A 14,860-nucleotide genomic window follows, 5' to 3' on the forward strand; every position below is an offset into this window, starting at 1 on the left:
TAGGTGTCTTTCAACTCAATGAGAGCAATGATCCTAATATGCAGTTTGAAGGCAGTGGGTCAAATAGTTCTATGTTATTGAAATGCAAATGAAAGTGGTCTATCGACTGACATACACCATTTGCAAACTAATATATCCCCATTTCTTTGAAAGAGAGTATAATAAATACAATATATACAATATATACATACTTTTACCACTTGCATCACAGATATCACATTTTATCCTATTAACTTGATTATCTGAAATAGTAAACATAATGAATACAAGTTAGATCTATAGTTTTTTAGGTAAGGGGGATCTTGTCTGATCCAAAATTTGGATTTCAACATGGCTAAAGATTTAACACAATGAATCCCAAAGAGAAAAATAAAACAATTAACACTGTATAAGTGTCATTAGATGACAAATTTTGATTTTTTGTACTAAATGTAATTTATTTTACTGATTTATTCTAAAACATCAAAAGCCTAAAGAACTACAATTAGTATTTTTTGCATACATGTACATGTAGATCAACTGGGACACTAACATAAAATGGAAGAATATACACAGATTAAAATGGAAAATCAGTTTATGTGTGTGGGATTCTAAACGAAAATTGAGTAAAAAGTGTCAACACATTACAAATTTTATGCTTTCATATTGTGATCATTTTTCACAATTTAAATTAAATTGATTATTCTTGAACAACAGAAAACAGATAAAGCCTACAACCTGAAATTCTGCACATAAGTTATTGGTCAACAACCCACATCAAATAAAAAAAATATAGACAAAAGTGGAGCTTCTTAATTGATAGCACACAATGTAGACAGAGTTTAATGAAATATTATTGGTAAACTGGTAACTAACTTACCTTTAACATATTCCCTGTACTTTGCCTGAGTCATTTCTGGAAAAAAATCAGCAAAACAATTAACATAAAAAATGCTTATACACTGTATTACTGCAAAAAGGAATCAGATCAAAGAAAATGTTTGGAATTTGAGCATGTTGCTATAAAATATTGCTATGTTTGCAGATTCAAGGGTCCAACAATGAAACCATTCAGAACAATACGATAAATTAACAAGAAATAGTCTTCTAAGAGCACTGGATTATACTGGATTATACCCATGCCACTAGTGCAGACAAAGATCAGTAAGCCAGCACATCTGTGATGTTTGATCATGGTCTGCACAGTATTTGCTATTCAGGCAATTCTTACTATGATATTTCACTAAGAATGATGGTTTGTCCGAATGAAAGATGGACAAGTCCATTTCAGATATATCCCCGTACTGCCTCTTTCCGATCAGCTAACAGATTTTCCTACAATAACTGACAGTGAAATTATATTAAAAAAAATTCTCTTTCAATTCTGCGAATATTATCAGTTTAGCTAATAAATGCACCAACTTTTTAAAATTTTACCTGAATTATTATTATGAATCGAGGACAAATCATTACTGACCCATTTTCCTGTTCTTCAAAATTTCACAACCACTTTTCAATCAGTTAACAAAATATAAACTGTACCACATAAAAATTGTCATACAATGTTAAAATATAATCAGTTATGTATTATGGAGAAATTTTGACAAACTTAACTTCAGATAAATAGAGAATAACATGCTACTGTCTTTTGATATCAATTTTATCAGGCGAGGTTGATATGGGCTAGAAAGGGCGAGGCTTGCCGAGCCCTTTCTGCCCATATCAGCCGAGCCTGATAAAATTGATATCAAAAGACAGTAGCATGTTTTTCTATTTATCATGTAACACATAATAACTGTCAAAATAACAAAATAATCTACTTTTAAATAGCGAATTTTCGTTAAAAAGGGGGATTTTTGTTCAAAGAAAATAATTCTTGAAAACAAATTCCTCCGCCCTGAAACTTTGGTAATTGGCGGCCATTTTTTTCTTTCGACTCGGATAAAAGATACAACAGAATGTAGGTCTAATACGATAACATTCTTACCTTAATTTAAACACGATCCAAAAATCCGCTTAGAAATCACATAACTAAACTTTACTGCAATTTTTGTCTTGAATTGTCAAAAATTCAAAAATTTCACGATAATTTCAATCAAAAGAAAAGTCAAATCGGCAATCAAACACAAAAGCTACACAAACATGCGTCTTATTTTTTAAACGAAACCAATTTGTTCACTTATTTTTAAATAATAATCCGGCGAAATAAAGTAAACATTTACAAGTTCTCAAAGAAAATTGTCTACCCTGTTTTGTTATGATTACATGTATAGTATGACGTGAACATCGATGATGTCATTTGCAATATAAATTATGAACGTCACTTCAAACTATTCGCTATCTAATTTATTCGTAATTGAAAATCGAAATATAAATAAATAAATTTCGCATATTGATTAAAGATTTGTAAGGGTATGAGATTACATTGTAGAATTCACATGCTGATGAAAATGAGAATATAAGCAATTGAAAAAAGTCCGTTAAAATGGGCGGGGCTAATTTTTGATATCAGGTTACTGACGTGATATCAAAAATAATTATCAGGCAAGTGTTATCAGGCAGTTACCATTGCAGTTGCATGATAAATGGTAATAAACAATTTTAACCTAATTATAATGCCATTTTTTAATCTTGATATCTATTTGCAGTGGTAAAGCTGTCACAATTGGGGTATGGATGTACATTTCAATTTGCATAACAGAAAAAGCATGATCTTGTCAAATTTTTAGGATCTTAGGGTCTATATGACCCCATTCTAGTGACTGCTTACTGAAAAGTTATCAGAGATAATGTTTTTCCTTGTTTAAGTGACTGTTGCTTTACTGATGTATTACCTTCCAATTAAGAATTGTATGGTAAAATATGTACATATTAAAATTATAGCTTTTGAAGTGCAGTATATATTATGACTTCACAAGATATTGAAACAGTTGTCCAAGCTTAATATCCATTTCAGCAGACCTGACAAAAACTGAGTCTGTAAAATCAATTATTTTTAGAAATTATTGCGATTTTGTAACTGGCTAAAATAAAGGATTAGTGGAAAACACACATTTCACATATTTTGAACTCAAAAATGCTAACATTTTCTTTTTTATCGCCATAATTGACATTGCTGCCGATAAATGTAGTCAAGGTGAATGCAAGATGTGCTTACAGTTTGGTTACATGACAAATAAGGTCAAAAATAAAAAAATTCTAGGGATGATGAAAAGTGGTTGTGATTGAAAACTGGCAGTATGTGGATATATATATAGCATTATTAAGGTTTAATAAAAAAACCCAATATGAATTGACATAATAATCATCTCCATTCTAACATGCTCATGAATATAAAAAATATTTGATCAGGATACGAGTTTGTTTGTTTTGATTGGGTTTTACGTCATACCGACACAGTATAGGTCATATCGCGACATTCCAGATTTACTGGTGGAGGAAGACCTCAGGTGCCCTTCTGTGCATTATTTCAGGCACGAACGGGCACCTGAGTAGAAGCACCGACGTTCCGTAAGCTAGCTGGATAGCTTCCTCACATGAAGATAAAGTCCTGCCGGGATTCGAACCATAGCAGTTAGGGGGAAGTGGTTTTGAAGTCATGACCTTAACCACTCGCGATACGGACGCCTCTCAGGATATATCAATTTACTTTTTTTTAACATTTACATGTTCGTATGTTTGTTTTTTCCTTCTTTTTTTCAGATAATGTTTACAGTAAAATCAAAAAAGAAAACTGCACCTCATAGCTAACACTTCGTTTGATTCATAAAAATGAATTACCTATAGACACAGCGCCTTGTATACAAATATCAGGCAGATATAAAATGATACATAAATGTATTTTTATCAAATAAGCATTCCTATGATCATTAAATGATAAAGTTATTATAAACACAATGCTTTAAATAGTCAACCTTACTTGTACATGTCCTGTGAATGCTCACAAAACAACCTGTACATTGTAGTTTTTGTTGCTTTGCTCTAATATTGTCTTTACAAATGAAACACTGATCTGTTTGGTCCATCTTTATAAATCTGAAATTCAAAATGTGTGTATCTAATTTTTTTAAACAATATTGGATTAAATTAATAAACATTTAAACCCTTCTCTTGTTTTTAATTCTTTCGGCTAGTGGTTCAGTATGTAGTGACTAAGTCTTCAGTGTTTATTCTAGGAATTGAAAAATAGGGGTGATTTTCCCCACTCTATTTCAAAAAAGGGGGCGATTTTCAAAATCAAGGGGTGCCAAAATAAACTGCCAATGTTAAATCGTCTGCATTAAGTTTACACTGAGGCGTTATTTATTTAAGGCAGCAGAAGTTGTCCCCCCTTAATTTTTAAACGAAAACAGATTATTACAGAACTGCCGCGATTGATTATAAAGGGATTGACAATACAAACAATCGACCTATCTTTCACATCTAGATCGTAGCCAAGCTAGGAATTGCCTCGTTTTTCTTGATTATTTACTACACTAAAATGGCGCCCAACTGTCAGACCGAGCACACTAGTTCCGGTTGGTACGGAACATTCTGTTAATTTCCGTCAACTCTCGTAACCAGTACCATACGGTACTAAATTACTATAATTAGCTTACAGTTAACTCCCTTCGGTTTCCGATGTAAATGTAAACAAAACAACCAAATATAATGCGGGATGAAAGTTTTACGATTTTATTAACTTTTTTTATAGATGCGCGATTTTCACGCACATGATTTTGAATTGTGCGCGATCTGTGAAATACTAGCGTGAATCGCGCAATCGCGCGTCCTAGAATAGACACTGAGTCTTTCTTTCTTAAGTTAGTTATAGGTGAACCAAATCTGGAATGTACAGAACGTACCAAAAAAAGTTTTTAGCTCGGATTTCGAAAAGTCCAAATATGACATTGTTTTGAGTCATTTTACTTCTTGGCAAAGCTGAACGTCATATTTAAAATTTATGCTCATAAACCATAGCATAAGATTTGCTTGCGAAACGATAAAACACGTAATTCAGCATATAAATTAATTTTGAGCTCTTCATGAACAAAAGTAAAATAGAAATACCTTTGCATAAAATAGTCAAACTGTCAAATTTGAAAAATCATGTTTAAATCCTTTTTTTATAATTAAATCCTTAAACAGTGAGCCGATAAACAAATGACCGTCAAACTGTCCCAGTGCCCTAAATTTGATTGGCTAACTGAATGCAAGTGTTTAAATGAGTCAAAAGTTTTAAACGTTACAAAATATTTTTGAAAGAAATATTTGCCTATGCACACATAATCACATTACACTGTCAGCATGTATCAATATATTTTTCGGTTAAAAAATTTGGAATCAATCTGTAGAGCAATTTACTTAACCAGTTTTGTGGATAGGCAAAACGTATCTTATATTAAATTGGCAATAACACTGTTTGAGATTTTTTATTAATGATTGAGCATTATTTGATAAAATTTTGATTAAAGCTTGAAAGGTTAGCAATAAACATTTTTTAAATTGTTAATGTTGCTATGCATTTATCAGCAATATCTATTAGACGTCAAACTTGACCATCATAAACTATAACAAGCCGATTACATTAAATATATTGGACTATGATTTTGAATATATCTACTGTCTTGCAATTATTTCCTTAGTCCAATATATCAGATGTTATGGGCTTATTATATTATTATAGTTTATGTCTATTGTCAAGACCTTTCATGCTTTATTCAAAAGTTTATAAAATTTTCTTTCAATATCATGCTCAATCATTAACAAAAACTCTCAAACAATGTAGTTATCAATGCAGTGTTTTTTTCTTTATATAACTACTACCCTATTGATTGACAACTACTACCCTATTGATTGACAAACAGTAAAGCTTTCATGCTTTCGCTGAATTTCTTGCAGGTCAAATTTGCATTTTAGAAATTACTTGTCTCCTCATTGTTTATTCATGCACCCTAATGTCGTATCTGCAGGCTTATCAATGTGACTAAAATCATTTTAATGCGACTATGTCGCAGGTCGCGGGACTTTCCCGATCTCTGAAAATATCTCAAAGCAACGTCATCACTGGTCATATTTATAATTTAATAATAATAATAATATCTTTATTTAAAGAAGGTTACACATTAAGAACATACAATAACAATCATATATATCTTATTTCCAATGTGGCCTTCTGAAATAGAAAACAACAACAACAGGACATATGTAGTATTCGTAGGTTTTCTTATCCGAATACCAGTCCGCCTGCATTAATGCAGGGAACCAGTCCCTCCCCAGTGACGTCACTTCCTTATCCGTTCTTCCTGCTGAAATTCAACCTGTTGTCATTCACTGAGAAGAAAGATATCCTTGCAATCATCCGAAGTGTGCGACTATTGCAGTTTGCCTGCGGCTGATTTTATTGTGTACAGACTTCCCGAAATACGTCGGTCCGACGGACATGTCCGATAAATTTTGATCAGGTCCGACGAGTTTTTATTCCGGATCGGTCCGACTGTCCGGCTTTTATCCAAGCCGCATGTATACAAAATGGCGTCGCTAAAGGAGCCAAACCTTGGAAAAATAAAAAAACTACGTCAGAGGAACGCGCAGAACAGCAGTAAAAGGATAAAAAGAAAAGACCTGAGACAAAATTTAATGAAAAATAGAAGCAAGACAGTGAATCGTTGGTGTATGATAGGGAGGAGATGAAAATGCGCTGTAACTTGTAAGGAATGTGCCGATTTTTACGGCGAAAAAAATTAAAAAAAGTGTCTTAGAAATACAAACACAAGTTATTCTTTGATCAATTTTATTTGGTCCGACAGATTTCGTTTCGGTCCGACAGATTTTTATGGTTTGTCAGACCGAATGTCTGACAGTTTTTTTCAACTTTCGGGAAGTCTGGTGTAGCATCTTTGTTTAGGTGAGTAATACTTTATATACATAGGTATAAAAATGAATGTATAATATGTAATTTATGGGATTATTGGCAATGATATTTACAATATGTATTCATTTCAAATTTAAGAAATATGACAAATTCAAAGATAATTATTTCTTCAAAGAGACAATTATGACGCATCACATATTCTAATCAAATTCAAAATCGGTACGAAATTAATGGGTACGAATAGTGAAAATTCAGGCCGTAAAGTTTTGATTCGTGATTGTCAAGCTGTCTTCAACATGTGCAAAGCTTGCACTTAATTAATACATTTTAATTGCAATCATTTGATAGATATATTATTTCGATTTCTTTTTCATTTTAAACAAAATACCATACGATGCGATGTTCGCAGTGTTTTTCCAGTCAAATGTTCCGCTTGTGCGCATGCGCTTTTCATAAGAGACATCAGAGGCCTTTACTAGATAGGTAAAAAATAAGAATAGTCGCTGGCGGCATTGACGTTGGCAATGGCGTGAGACTTTTTTACCTTCTTGGTAAAATGCATTGAATATAGCACGTGGATGTGATACCTCAAGTTATAAGTTCTACCTGCTATCCATCTATCCATTTATCCATTTCTGATAACTGCCAACCCCTCTCCCGAGTGTTATACTTATAGGGATGGTACTGTACACGTCGGATGTGTCAGTGAAAGGTGTGAGAGAAAGTAAAAACCTGAGAATGAACATTATCAGGATAGTGAGAAACATTTGAAAACTTAAAATCATTTTTTAAATGTTTTGTATTAGTAAGAGTGAAAGAAATATTTAAAAGTAAAAACACAAGTCAACTAATACTGTACTGCCTGATTGAATTGGTCTGCCAGGGTGACAATGTTCGTTGAGAGATGGTTCCAAGTGTAATACAGTGGAGGGGACGGGAAACGAGAACTAATGGTAGTCTGATGTAACCTGTATTTTCCTTAGAAATTACGGACAGGGCGGACCGTACCAAGGCGGACCGTATTTTGGGACAGGGCGGACCGTGATTCGAGACGAGGCGGACCGCGCTTTAATGAAATAATAATATTTAAATATTGATGTCTCTTTGCTTTTGTGTGTGTAATTATCTGTCTGAATGTATCTGTAACTTTCAATTTATAAAAAGAGTGGGGCAGTCTTTATATATTTAGGTAGATTTATTTTTTATCCTACACATTTTCAAATATGATGGGTTGGTCATTCACCATTACAACGACTAGTTTATTGAAATATAAAGTTAATTAAATTCAATTTGACAATGAAAAAATGAACATAATGTCACTTTAATATCATTATCAACATACACGTATATTAATATGCGGTTTATTAATTTAGATTTTTTATGATATTATTAATAACCGCGTCGAGTTAGACATTATATGCAGGTGATAATTGATCAATTATTGGGATATCACATGCGACTGTAGGACAAAAGTCCCCGCGGACGAAAGTCACCCCACCTAAAAATGACAAGGTGGACAAAATGCCCCCCATTGAAATTTACACGTAGGACAAAAGCCCCCCCCATCAAAAACAAAAACCCCCAGCATCCATGCATACTGCATACATGCGTGCATGTATGTGTTTTGTGTGTATGCGCGTGTGCATGCGTGTTTGAACTTATATGTGTGTGTGCGTGCGTGCGTGCGCGTGTGTGCGTACGCGTGTTGGTGCGTGCGTGTGTGTGTATGCATGTGTATTTGTCTGTGCATGTATATGTGTGTCTTTAATAGAGTGTTTTGTGTGTATTAATGTGTTTTGTCTGTGCGTTCATGTAATTGTCTTTATGAGAGTGTAATTTTTACGTGCACGCGTGCGTGTGTTTACAGGGCTGACTGCATACGTATGGTTGCATGAATCCACCAATCCATCCATTTTATATCATTCAATGATATGATAAAATTAATTACTGCAATTATGACACATTGTGTTTTTGACTTTTTCAGAATTTAAAAGGGAGAAATAGATACAGCAAGGATACGTATAAATGCTACTATTGTGGGTTGACATTTTCAGTATTCCAAGACACCATCCATCCATCCATCCATCCATCCATCCATCCATCCATCCATCCATCCAACCAACCAACCAACCAACCAACCAACCAACCAACCAACCAACCAACCAACCAACCAACCAACCAACCAACCAACCAACCCAACCAACCAACCCAACCCAACCCAACGCATACCCACCCCACATCACCCAACCCCTATCCCAACCCCTACCCTACCCTACCCTACCAACCAACCAACCAACTAAATAATAATTATACTTTAAATTAATTTATATGCTGTAAAATAAATCATTTATTATGGTGGAAAATTTAGAAATTATTGAAAAGTAGTTGGATTACGTAAGCATGAGGTCTATTAGAAAGTACCATGAATTAATTTATATTTTAAATTACAAAAGAGTAGTTGGATTACGTAAGTATGAGGTGTATTAGAAAGTACCATGAATTAATAAATATTTTGAACGGATTTCAGCGTTATTCATTCATTCTTACTGATGAATGGCTGTCCATGTTATCATTAAAAAGAGGCGAACGGCTGACATTACTAAAATTTTGATGACGCTCAAACTTAAATACCCTATAACTTTAACAAAAAAAGCATTTTTGAAGGTATGGTTTGGAATATATAATAACGAAATGTTGTCGTTTACGAATCGTATGATAAAAAGGATTTATTATCGTGAGAAAATATAAGTTTTTGTGACTTTAAAGATAAAATACCGCATTTACACATGCACACTTATTAGTGCTGCAAATAGGGTATAATGACAACGAAGTGGTTTATGTCAGCCAAAAGCAAGTTTTATATACTAGGTCTCTAGTTTGGTATCCGGAATGGAACGTCCGTTTTACTTAAGGTGGGAAGGCAAATGGATAAATTTAAAAAAAACACAACATAATAATTGTAAAGTCTAATCCGCGATGCTCGTGAAAACGCAAGCCAAGTTTTTCGGCATGGCCGAAACTGTTACAAATCGAGCGGAGTAGTCGTGTTTTACCCAGCGTGTCGCTTGTCTTTGTACCATCTCCATTTTTTCGGATGTTTGACTGTGTGCAGGGGCTCCAAACATATTCTAGCTGGGGTCTTTAAAGGTATTTATAAGCTAGCTATTTGATTTACTTTTCATTTTTTGTATTGATATTCCGTTTTATGAATCCTAGGGGTTTGCTTGCATTTGATGTAATTCTTGAGATGTCTGTGTGTGTGTTGTAGTTTAGGTATACGGACAAGTCAATGTCAAGGTATTTTGAGCTTGGAACTGATGTTAAAAGTCTGGAAACAAAGTGATCTCTCGGAAGCATTAATCACAACAAAATTACAAGAGAATTGCAGACTCGGTTTGATTGAGTCTGTACACGAGGGATTCTGAATAAGTGCAACATCCCTCACGCCCCCTAGCACCGGCTTGAGCGGTACTCAATTCTCAACACTCAATAGTGCTGGCATCAATGATCCCGAAGGACCAAAAAATATAACAACACTGAAGTGAGGTACGGGGCAACTTTTTACAGCTGCCATACAGCACTTGATACCTGCTGTTGTGAAGTATAAAAATCTGAAAACAAAGTGATCCCTCGGAAGCATTAATCACAACAAAATTACAAGAGAATTGCAGGCTCGGTTTGATTGAGTCTGTACATGAGGGATACTGAATACGTGCAACATCCCTCACGCCCCTAGCACCGGCTTGAGCGGTACTCAATTCTCAAAGCTTGGTCATGAAGGAAGTGCTTCTTGTTGATGATTTATTTTGTTTGCTAAATCAGCTTTCAAGTAAAAAGTTCAAAGTTTGATAACCGCCATATGAACACATCTGCGGATGTTTCTAAATTCAAAATTGTACCATTTCATGTTAAATGTTGAATTCTGCTTAAGCCGGTGCTAGGGGGCGTGGACGGTAGTTTCACTAGTTTGCACTTTACAGTACCGCCCATGAACAGGCTCAATCAAACCGAGCCTGCAATATTTTCAATTGTGCCGTGTTGGGCTTTCTTTAGGGATTCTTATTTTTTCTATTTTGACGAATCCTACCAGCCACGCTCATTTCTGGCCTAAAGGTCAATGTCACAATGACCTTTGTTTTATGACCTTTGTTTACTTCAGTTGATGATCAATAACTTCAATTGCATCTTTACGAGTTTTGCATGCCATGTCACAAAATCCTGCTTTAAAATTATTTTAAACCAATATCTCTATTTAAAAGGTTGCTCAAATATAAGCTCTTTATATAGACAGAGAAAAAATTCTAAATGTATTCAATGCTGTGACTGAATGAATAATGTCTCTTTATTGGTACTCTATATAAATTATTTCCCTGTGTCGAGTTTTAAATGCCATGCCACTATTGGGTCAAAATGTCAAAGACCCTTTAAATCTAATTATCGCTTTACTTATATGTAGATTACATCTGAGTACTACAAATACTCCACACTATCAACATAGCCACCCTACTAAAACTTATCAGTCCAAAGCAGGTGTTGTCACGTGATACTCTATATAGTTTATTTCCCTGATCTCGCACATGCACATCACTAAATACTACTAAAACCCTGTGACACATGCACATAATGAATAGAATAGACTAAATTTTATTTCCAAACACGGGCCTTTACAGACATATAATCACATAACATATTAAAGCTTTATTATGATTAGCAAAACACAATTATCTAAAGATTTTGTTTTAATAACCAAACCTAAAGCATATAAAATGACAACAGTGAAAAAAGGAGATAATGAGAAACAAAGCATATAACTATCTTAACTGCAATAAGCCAAATGATCCATTACATAATTAAGTTCAACCAGATGCATCGTCGGATACCCACGGTTGATAAACATGTAAAATAACATGTAATCAACCGTGGGTAAAATGAATCAAATAACAACAGGTGCGTAAAATATCGACCAATGAAATAGAGAAAATAAGAACCTCTAAAGAAAGCCCATCACGGGATAATTGAAAATGTTGCAGGCTCGGTTTGATTGAGCCTGTTCATGGACGGTACTGTTAAGTGCAAACTACCGTCCACGACCCATTGCACCGGCTTAAGCAGAATTCAACATTCCGAGCCTGCAACATTTTCAATTTTGTCGTGTTGGGCTTTCTTTAGGGATTCTGTATTTATCTTTTTTATTTCAAAATTAAATGGTACAATTTTGAATTTTGAATCATTCGCAGATGTATTCATATGGTTGTTATCATGAAACCTTCAATGTGACACGTAAATGTCATTCCATGAAAAGCGACATATGGTCCCCAAGTAAAAAATGTGTGTGCCCTAAACGAGAAAACAATGCACGGGGGTGGAACCCCATATGTATCTCAAAAATGAGCATCTGTAAAAATTATATGTGAATTTCCGCTGCCCCAGATGTGAAGCATAACACCAAATGTGACTGTAAAAATAGGTAAATCGCAGGGTAAGTTTTCATCTTTTTAAACATTTATATAAAATTCAATCCTTTTTTTAAGAAAATCGAAATGTGATTCTACCCTCCTGACTCTCCTCTATATTACCCATTTTTGTTTTGGATTTCTACGCAGTCTCCATCGAGATATTCTTTCCGTCGTGGGTTCTGGTGTGTCCAAAACATGCAATGTGAATGAAGAAAATGTCACTAAACGGACTCAAAAACAGAGATTTTCCGAAATCCCACTACAGGCCGATGCTTAACATTCAGACAAATCCTGATTCAAACATTTATTGAGATTTGGCCACAACCGGAGGAATCGCTGCTCAAAATTGCATTTGACCTATTTTTACAGTCACATCTGGTGTTATGCTTCACATCTGGTGCAGCGGAAATTCACATATAATTTTTACCGATGCTCATTTTTGAGATACATATGGGGTTCCAACCCCGTGCAATGGGCGGAACTAAATAAAATGGAATTTTTAAAGAGGATCAGAGGTTATGAAGCCTGCATATCACAGATAACACCCCAAGAAAATTTTGGACATGTGACAGGCTAAAAATGGCCTCAGGTCGATCTTAGGGTAACTAGTAACAGACGCTGAAAAATCTTTTACTCTATCTCAATTCATTGAGAAGTTGCAGCACTTTGAAATCAGTTTTGATGGAAAAACAATGCAAAATAGTGATATTTCGCAATTTTGAGACGTCTCCCCGTTGCCATGGTAACAGGAAATTTACGATTGAGCATGCTAGCTGTTACAGTGGCTAAGGTCCAGTCAACATTTGTGCTAAGTTTCATCAGTATTGAAGCATTTTTTTTTATAGTTTCATAGCTGTTTGAACTTGTAACAGGAGGCTTTTCAATGAAAACGGCCATTTTTTCACGATATGCTCATGTGGGACGATGCTCCAGAGGGGCCCAGCACATTACCCGGAAGAAGAAGAAGTGGTAAAAGGTTAATAGACAACATTTACAAATTTTATCATTGACAGGTATATTTAGATATCGCTTCTATTTCTAAATTATACAGGAGCACTTTATAATTCTATATTTAGTAACAAAGGATCTTATTACAGGATCTTTAAAATAATAACATACAAATAATAATAATTAAGGCTCATACATGTTTTTCCCCCTTAAATTCTGTTGTGAGATAGCATGTATCTTAAACTATAGTAATTAAACAATTGCATTATTATTTATTTAAATATATTCATTATGACAGAGACTTATATGTAGATATAGCTCTGTGATTATGATGATTTTGATAAAAATCAATATCAATTTGTGTAAACAAGTGACCAAGGCCTGATTTCTTATTGGCCTCCTGTATTAATGACTATAGATATAATATACTTTATTTCAGTTTTTTTTTGCTATATAAATGTAGCCGTTTAACGGCTACTTCATCATCCCCTTGAGCTAAAAATTCCTCTTGGTCTGAATAAAATGAACTATTATGGCTTGTTTGTTTAAAAAATCACATTTTTTGCTCAAATAGTTCAAATTTTTATAGGGCCTAAAGTGTTTGATATTATATATTACTGACTGTTATATCTTTAAACCTTCTGTCTTTTAAAATATGCACAAATCTGTTTTAGACTTTATATTCTTTGTAAAACGCACCCTTAATTTATACTTAAAGTAGTCCTGATATTTAACGTAGCCATATAAATGGCAACAAACGTACAAATTATTTGTATTCCTTTTAGTCTAATGAAGTGTCACCGAATTACATCTACTTGAATGGGGAGGAAGTAAATACATCTTTCTTTCACCATTAAAGCGTTTGATACATTGTATAAGAGGCAAGAATGGCATCAGCTAATTGGCTACCTCTCGGCCATGTATATTACGAGTAAGTATCAATGACATTTGCAGATTCATTATTAGTTTTTCTAATAAGTGGTGTAAAAATCGGATATGTAAATTATTTGGATAAAATTATCTCTACGGAGTAGTAGTCACTTCTCGGTCGTCTGAATGTCTGTCCGTCCATCACCAAACTTGTCCGGACTACTCATAAACTACAGTTCAGACCTGGGGTGATCATTAATTGTAATCATTGATTTTTTAATCGATTATATGATTACTCTGTAATCATCATGTAATTGATTACCTTGCCCAAAATTGATTAATTTAATTGTAATTAATCATTTACAGCTAAGTTCAGTCAGTAATTATGATTACAATTTGATTGACATTGAATACTTTCAGTTATACCACTCTAAAATTTACCTTCTCACCTTATTTCATAGATTAACCCAATAATAACAGTTTTTCACATTTTGTGAAATTAAGTGTTATGCAAAGCATTCAAGCAGATCATAAAAATAAATTTAAGATCTAGATAGGTGTTGACTTTTATATCAGTGGTCTCAATAGTTGGGTCAAATTAAGAATAAAGCAAAGAATTTGGACTGAATCAGATGGTCTTAAAAGTGGAAAAGCGTTTGTTCTTAAATCTGGATCATGTAACCATTGACATTTATAAGAACCTTGTAAAAATAGTCTTATCAAGGGGGTGGTCTTAAATCAGGGGTGGTCTTAA

The 14,860-nt window shown here is 34.0% G+C and overlaps 1 protein-coding gene and 1 long non-coding RNA gene across 2 annotated transcripts in view; one reads left to right on the forward strand and one right to left on the reverse strand.

Annotated features, from left to right (window-relative positions):
• Window positions 1–191: 191 nt before the first annotated feature.
• Window positions 192–5,737, reverse strand: LOC132724958 (uncharacterized). Its single transcript, XR_009624988.1, has 3 exons — window positions 3,899–5,737; window positions 860–895; window positions 192–242 (listed from the first exon to the last, which is right to left on the reverse strand). It is a non-coding gene; the product is annotated as an uncharacterized LOC132724958 (long non-coding RNA).
• An 8,270-nt stretch (window positions 5,738–14,007) lies between these two features.
• LOC132724957 (vacuolar protein sorting-associated protein 16 homolog) overlaps window positions 14,008–14,860 on the forward strand; it is a 29,049-nt gene continuing 28,196 nt past the window's right edge. The window contains exon 1 of the mRNA XM_060709939.1: window positions 14,008–14,167. Coding sequence (XP_060565922.1) covers window positions 14,124–14,167 — 44 coding nt within the window. The 5' untranslated portion in view covers window positions 14,008–14,123. The remainder of the gene's footprint in view (window positions 14,168–14,860) is intronic.

The sequence above is a fragment of the Ruditapes philippinarum genome, unplaced genomic scaffold (genome assembly GCF_026571515.1).
Source record: "Ruditapes philippinarum isolate M1 unplaced genomic scaffold, ASM2657151v2 ctg14651_1_1_1_1, whole genome shotgun sequence".
NCBI lineage: Eukaryota > Metazoa > Mollusca > Bivalvia > Venerida > Veneridae > Ruditapes > Ruditapes philippinarum.